The sequence below is a fragment of the Typha latifolia genome, chromosome 10 (genome assembly GCF_019914945.1).
Source record: "Typha latifolia isolate L0001 chromosome 10, TyphaL0001v2, whole genome shotgun sequence".
Classification (NCBI taxonomy): domain Eukaryota; kingdom Viridiplantae; phylum Streptophyta; class Magnoliopsida; order Poales; family Typhaceae; genus Typha; species Typha latifolia.
In genome coordinates this window covers 11,181,555-11,188,398 of record NC_133095.1, presented here as the reverse complement: position 1 = coordinate 11,188,398, position 6,844 = coordinate 11,181,555, and the positions used below count along the sequence as shown (strand labels likewise).

At 36.8% G+C, this 6,844-nt stretch overlaps 1 protein-coding gene across 1 annotated transcript; it reads right to left on the bottom strand.

Moving 5' to 3' along the window:
• Nucleotides 1–1,514: 1,514 nt before the first annotated feature.
• Nucleotides 1,515–3,128, bottom strand: LOC140795869 (G-type lectin S-receptor-like serine/threonine-protein kinase At2g19130). The gene has a single exon (XM_073148629.1). It carries the CDS (start codon nt 2,649–2,651, stop codon nt 1,911–1,913), a length of 741 nt encoding a protein of 246 aa, XP_073004730.1. The 5' UTR covers nt 2,652–3,128; the 3' UTR covers nt 1,515–1,910.
• Nucleotides 3,129–6,844: the final 3,716 nt, after the last annotated feature.

The following is a 6,844-nucleotide window of genomic DNA, read 5'->3' as shown; positions in this document are numbered from 1 at the left end:
CGCGGACTGTGGAATTTGTTGATGGCCACAAAGAAGAGTCGGAAATTCTCATATACATGGGGGACTTGGATAGGACGGACGAGTGACGACCCCTATAGATAGCCGGGTCTCCGATCAGGGCCGTCGGATCGAATGAATCAATGGTGTGATATAATGCTTTGTAGGATGTCAATTTCTTTGTTCGTTCTAGCAACGGTAAAGCTATATTTTTTTCCCTAGTTAAATCAAACATATGGCTGAAAAAAAAATTGAATTCCAACGTGCCTAGAAAGTCATACATTTCGAGACTATTGATTATGATTTGAGCGTGTTATGGACGCGGACGATGACTTTCTTCGCCGGTGACCACAAAACAGTCAAGAAGTATAGAAAAATTTACTCAAATGACATTGATTTGATCTATAAATTTAGATGAAAGTGCTCTCTTATAATTATGTAATGCATATTTATTAATATACAATGAGATAGGCAAGTGGTAGTCGAAAAGAGATATGTGAAAAAATATAACAGAAAAATTAAGAAAAATAATTAAGTTATTAGTATAATGAGATACGTGGATGGAGATATATGAGGTTCATATTTGATTTTTTTAAATAACTTTAATTAAATTGAAAATAAAATTATAATTTTATATATGTGTAGAATAATTTGGATAGTATTTCAAATCTAAAGTAAGGATAATTTGATTCTAATTTAGAATAGTATTTTCTAATATAGAATAACTAATAATTAAATAGTAGCAAACTCCTCTAAATCAGTGACACATTTCACTAAAAAGTGATGAGAGTATACTGTTCATCTAATAAGAGAACAAATCAAAGAACAAGTTGGCAATTGAATTCGATACAAATCAAAGAAGATACATGCCACTTGAGGAAAAAGAATCATCTATGTACAACCTCAACTGGAAGCAAAAACAAACATATCTGCTACTCTGTCTATGATTCAAAACACTTTCCAACAGTTTATCTAGGTAAGAATTCTATAAATATGCCAAAAGCTACTAGATTCTTGATCAACAGACTAAATCAACCTTGTGGCTAAGGGGTTGAAGAACTCCAATAATGTTCTTACTTAAAAAATGGAAAGACAGAGAAAATAATAATTTGAAAATGATAGTTTCAGGGACTAAAGCCTGCCCTTCCCTACACGGCAAATTGAAGATCCTAACTGAAAGTTCATTTTCTCCATTCTTACAAATAATGATGCAGTTTACTATATCTCAAATGGTTTAGTATGCCTCCATTAGCAAGCTCGCGATATATAGCTTCATTAATAATTTTCGATGATAACCCTGTCAACTAAGTACTCTTTTACTTACATGTTAGAACTCAGATTGGGCTCACTTTTATAGCTTAACACATAACAACACTGTCAGTCTGAAATAATTAATATGTCAGACGAATATAAGCTAGTATATTATATTTGTCAATAATAACAACGAAAAAAATTCAGAGGCATTCACCACTATCATGCTGGACAATAAAATGAAACTATACGAAGCTGAAATCAACTTAACTACTAAACGAAATGCTGTTATTTCACCTTTACAAAGGGAAGCTAACAAATGACAAACATCATGCAGCATAAGGAAATACAGTACCGTCTATTGAGATCAAGATAATTCTATACATGTGAATGTACTCAAAATGATACAACCATTATTTACAAATGAGTAGGAATGAGGATCTTCATCATATTGCATTAGAAAAAGTAGAATAAGTGCAACACTACTCCACACTGGACAACTGCCATATGAGAGCAAATGATTCTTATGGTGATTACTATCTAAAATATATGCAAGAAGATTAAATGATGAGCAGCTTGAAGTTTATAAGTTTACATGAATACACTTAGATAGTATATAGACGCGTATAGGGCCTCATCCTCGGGTAATTAAAACTGATTGCCTACATGCTTTTAGTTTGAGAGCTATTGGAAGTGGTACTCCGCACCAGAGAACTTTGATTCGATGACATGTCTGAAAAGAAATTTATGCAATCTGGAGTTTCTCCAAGAACTCGAAGAGATCGTGGAATCGGTGGCATGTTAACTTCCAAAAATCCCTCAAGAATTTGGACAATTTGACCCATTGTTGGCCTAGAACTCTCATCGTCTTGAATGCACCAGCATGCTACTTTACAAGCTCTTTCAAGCTCTTCAAAGTTGGCACCACCATCTAACCTGGGATCTAACAAGCCCTCCAGATTCCCTTCCATAAGTTTGGTTGCAGCAAGTGTAGGGAAGAAAGATGCTCTTCCTCCCTCCCCTTGCTCTCTGTTTCTCCTGCCAGATATAATCTCGAAAAGCATCATGCCGTAGCTATAAACATCAGCTTTTGCAGTGATAGCAACGCCGGTTATCCACTCTGGTGCGAGATAACCTCTTGTTCCTCTCAGTGTAGTTAAAACTCGGCTGAAATCTCGGCCTACAAGCTTCGCCAATCCGAAATCCGCAACTTTTGGAACAAAGGATGCATCCAAGAGAATGTTCTCTGGCTTAATGTCGCAGTGTATGATGCAGTCCCTGCACTTCTCATGCAGATAGACTAGTCCTCTTGCGATTCCAAGAGCAATTTGGTACCTTGTGTTCCAGTCCAAGACCGTTGGAGTGTTCTGAAACAGAAGCATGTCGAGTGAACCATTTGGCATGAACTCATACACCAGTAGCCTTCTTGTTCCTCCAGAGCAAAACCCAAGAAGTCGAACCAAGTTAAGATGCTGAATTGTTCCGATCGTGCTCACTTCAGCTCGGAACTGCTTATCTCCCTGATGAAGGCCTTCAAGCTTCTTCACAGCTATTACAGTTGAATCAGGTAATAATCCCTTGAAAACAGAACCAAAGCCACCTCCCCCCAATTTCTCTGCAAAGTTCTTCGTCACAAGCTGCAGATCACTGTACCGAAATGCCACGAGAGCACCTCCCGCTATCTTTGGTATTCTTTGAAGCCTTTGTCTCCGATGTCGCCAAACTAGGATGAAAATAACTGCGAGGCAAGTAAGAATTGCTGCAGTTCCGCCAACAGCCAAACCAATTACAAGTCCACTGTTGCTTTTGGAGCTAGAAAACTCTGAAGCAGCGAGGCGAAGATTAAGGGTTCCACCCCCAGTGCCATTATATTGGTCTTGTAAATTAATTAAGTCACCATACCATGTTTGTCATTTATACATAACAGGTAGAGTATTTTACAGAAAAAACTCTTCCTTCTCATGTGAGAATGTTTTTTGAGTTCTTCAGTCCTTGTCTCTATCCTCCTCCCTATCATTTAAAAAAAAAATTTAAAGTATTCATTTATCTCTCTATCTTCATTACAAATGTCATCGTCGAAGGCACGAGATAATGATTAAAATAAAGAATTTTTTACTTTTTGAAACAGCATAAGCATCCATCTCTTCATCCAATTATCTGCACGATAAATATATATTAACTATTAAAATAAGGAATATTGGAGGTCTTACGTTTGTCCATGTATTATTACCCAGGTATTTAGAAGACCTTGCGTTGGTACGTAAATGGGTTACGTTGGTCATTAGCGAATAAGGTAGGGCCTAGCAAATTATGTTGACAGTTAACGAGTTACACTAGTCTATATGGAATTACATAGGTGATTACATAGGTACCTATAGAATTATTTAGGTATATATATCCATGGAATTATGTAAGTTGCTAGTGATTTACGTTAGTATCCAACGAGTTACGCAACAAATTACGTGGGTGCACAAAAATATAAAATATTAACGTAAAACCTAAGGATTGACTTAATTGCAACCCTCTCTGAATTTAAAAATAGTTTATCATGCGACTATAACTAGAGAACGTACGGAAGATAAGAAAAAGACAAATCAAAATTTATGTTGATAATGAAATGAATGAAGAAGATTGCTAAGAATTTTAGGAATAAAAGGTAATGATTTACAATAAATGAGATGAACAAAGAAGATTGTTGAGGATAAAATATATATATATATATATATATATATATATATATATTTAGGATTTATTAGAAATGAGATGAATGATTAGCGATGACGAAAACTAATGTTGAACAAGTATTTGATACTTACAAGAACACAAAATTTGTAACATCCAAAAAAAGAAAATAGTGTACATGTGCCCGACATGTGCACTGAGTTTAAAAGCGCACATGTGCGCCCCTTTTCTCTCTTCCCCTATCTTTTCTTCTTCTTCTCTCTCTTTTCCTTTTCGTTTTTTTTTCTTTTTTCTTTCCTTCTTCTCACCCGAAGTTGGTGTTCCCTCTTTCTTCTTCCTATCACGCCGGAGTGCCGCGGAATCGCTGACCCCGTGGATCGAAGCATCAGAGCTCCTTCATTCTCCAAATAAGTCTGATTTACAATTAGTTAATTAATTTGAGTTTTTTCCACCAGTGTTTCCTCTTCTCGCTCTCGCCGTGATTCGGCCAGCCAGCGACTTTGTGCCTTGCCACATCAGTTCGACGAGCTTCCTCTCTTCGCGAGGATGCCCTTGGTGGCTTCTTTCGGCGTCCTCGTGGATAGAGCCGCCATGCGATCGAGGCAAGGTGGATTCTCATTGTCGGCCACCTCTAGCAACTAGGCTTCCCCTCGGCTGACTTCTGCTTATTGAGGGGAGCGTGTCGATGGGGTCAGCTAGGTTGTGGTCGGGTTCATCGGCAGCTCCTCCCCATATTTGAATTCCTACATAGCTACTATCTACACTTGGTTGGGTTGAGTCATGAGACGTTTAGATTGGGTCTAGTCTATTTTCAGCTTTACTTAGAGGGCAAGTTATTTATTATGGGTAGCCACTATATAAGGTGTGGTGAGTACCCAAGTAAAGGCATAAAAGAATATTTGCCCCTCTATCTCTCTCTCTTTCCAAATTTCCTTTCATAGCCCCAAAGCATCTTGTGGTGTGGTTGGGCTGTAGGTAGCCTAGCCCAAGTTTGTGGGTATTGCCTAGCTCAAGTGGCTTTATTAGATAATTTGGGCTTCGGGTCCAAAACTTAGAGGGTAGTTTTTGGGTTGGTTGCAGCCCAACCCATTTCTTTGAGCTTTGGGCTAACCTAAATAGATTAATTAATTTTAATCTATTTTCAAATCCTTTGTTTAATATCTATGTCAACATAAATATATTTAATTTTTTTACAGGTCGCTTGCTAGTCATATCATTATTGTAAATCAGTTTTAATAAATCGACTATGGCCGAGAGTGCAATTACAAGTAACTCATAATTGGGATTTAGTGTGGTCGATTACATTTTGGTTAAAAGATCTAAGTGTATTTGCATTAATTGCTTAAGTTAGAGAATTAATACATATTACTGTATGGACACCGTATTAAGTAGGTTGTCTTATTTAACGAAACAAAATAATTAAATGTTGCCTATGTGATTTACTTTAAATCAATAATAATTAGTGGAATGTCAGTTCAAGGTAAATTATTTTAATTACTTTTTATAACGTGTCAGGCCTTGGTATGACTATGCTAGCTCAACCCAATTAATAAATATAAGAATCCATAGATGGACCTACCTAACCCTATAGTGAAGGTTAGTAGAGTTATTTAATTAATTAGTAGGAGGTATTAATGCTTATGATTTTTTATTACTTTCCTTATTGAGGTGGACTTCGTACTCTATAAGGATGATCATGTGACACAATGGCAGCTAGTATTAGGAAAGCGGTTCAAGCAAGTAAAACTTTTATAATCTAGGAGTAGTATAGAGAATAAAATAACTTACGTTATGATATCATCTCACATCATGCATGTGTATACATTTTTCTTACTGTTATTATTGCACGTAGTGCATGCTAATCTTATTTTGTTATTCGGTAAGATTTTGGGTGTCAAGATTTTTACACATATTTATTAGGCATGATCATGTGCGTTAGTACCGTATTAAATGATACTGATGTGTGTTCATTATGCTTGTTGTGTTATATAATATCATGTTATTTGCACTCATGCACGACCATAAAGAGAGTAATTGCTGCGTTTGACAAACCCGACACCTCCCCAGCTAGGGTTAGGGGCAGGGGATATTATTATACTTATATATATTTAGGCACCTGAGGTCTTAGTCTTTTGATCACAAATAATCAAACAACCGTTTTGCTGGCCGATGGACGATTTACTATTGATCAATAAGAGCCACACCCTTTAGGGTACTTAAGATAGAGAGAATGATAGAATGATATAGGCCTAACGATATCGGATGACATATGGTGAGTAGTGTCTGTGCGTGACGACTCATGATTTTTGCACGGTGGTGTGATGATGTGGAGCTAAGGGCTCGGATGGTAGTGTCAATCTGCACACGCCCTATGTGATAACCTTATGACTAGGGTTCTTAGTCTATGGTGGTGGATAATTGGTCATGTTGTTCGCCGAGTGATGGGCCGGCAATTCTATCGCTAGGTCTACTCTCCCTTAGGAATATGTATATGGTCAAAAAGTAGTATTGATGTGGCTTACGGGCATATCTCTATATGAGCCTACGTTTCGACTTAGTAGCCCGAGATGATGCATATCATGTGGTATAATATTGACGTGACCTATGTGTGAAGCTTGGTGTGAGCTCGAGTTTAAAGACTTGATAGTCCGAATTGATGTATGGTAGGATATCGATTGCTAATACATGTGCACTTTAGATGAGCATGTTGAGTAGGAGATAGTAATGCATTAATTTGATCATGATGTGCATATTCATATTTACTTATTATTTCATTATTTATTGCACTACTTTTAAACTATAGCAAAGGATACTTGTTGGGTTTTATGTTTACTATTGTTTTGTGGAATTATTTTCAAATTAATAGATAACCACGAGCCCGTGGAGGATCTAGCAAAGACTAGTGTTTAATCTT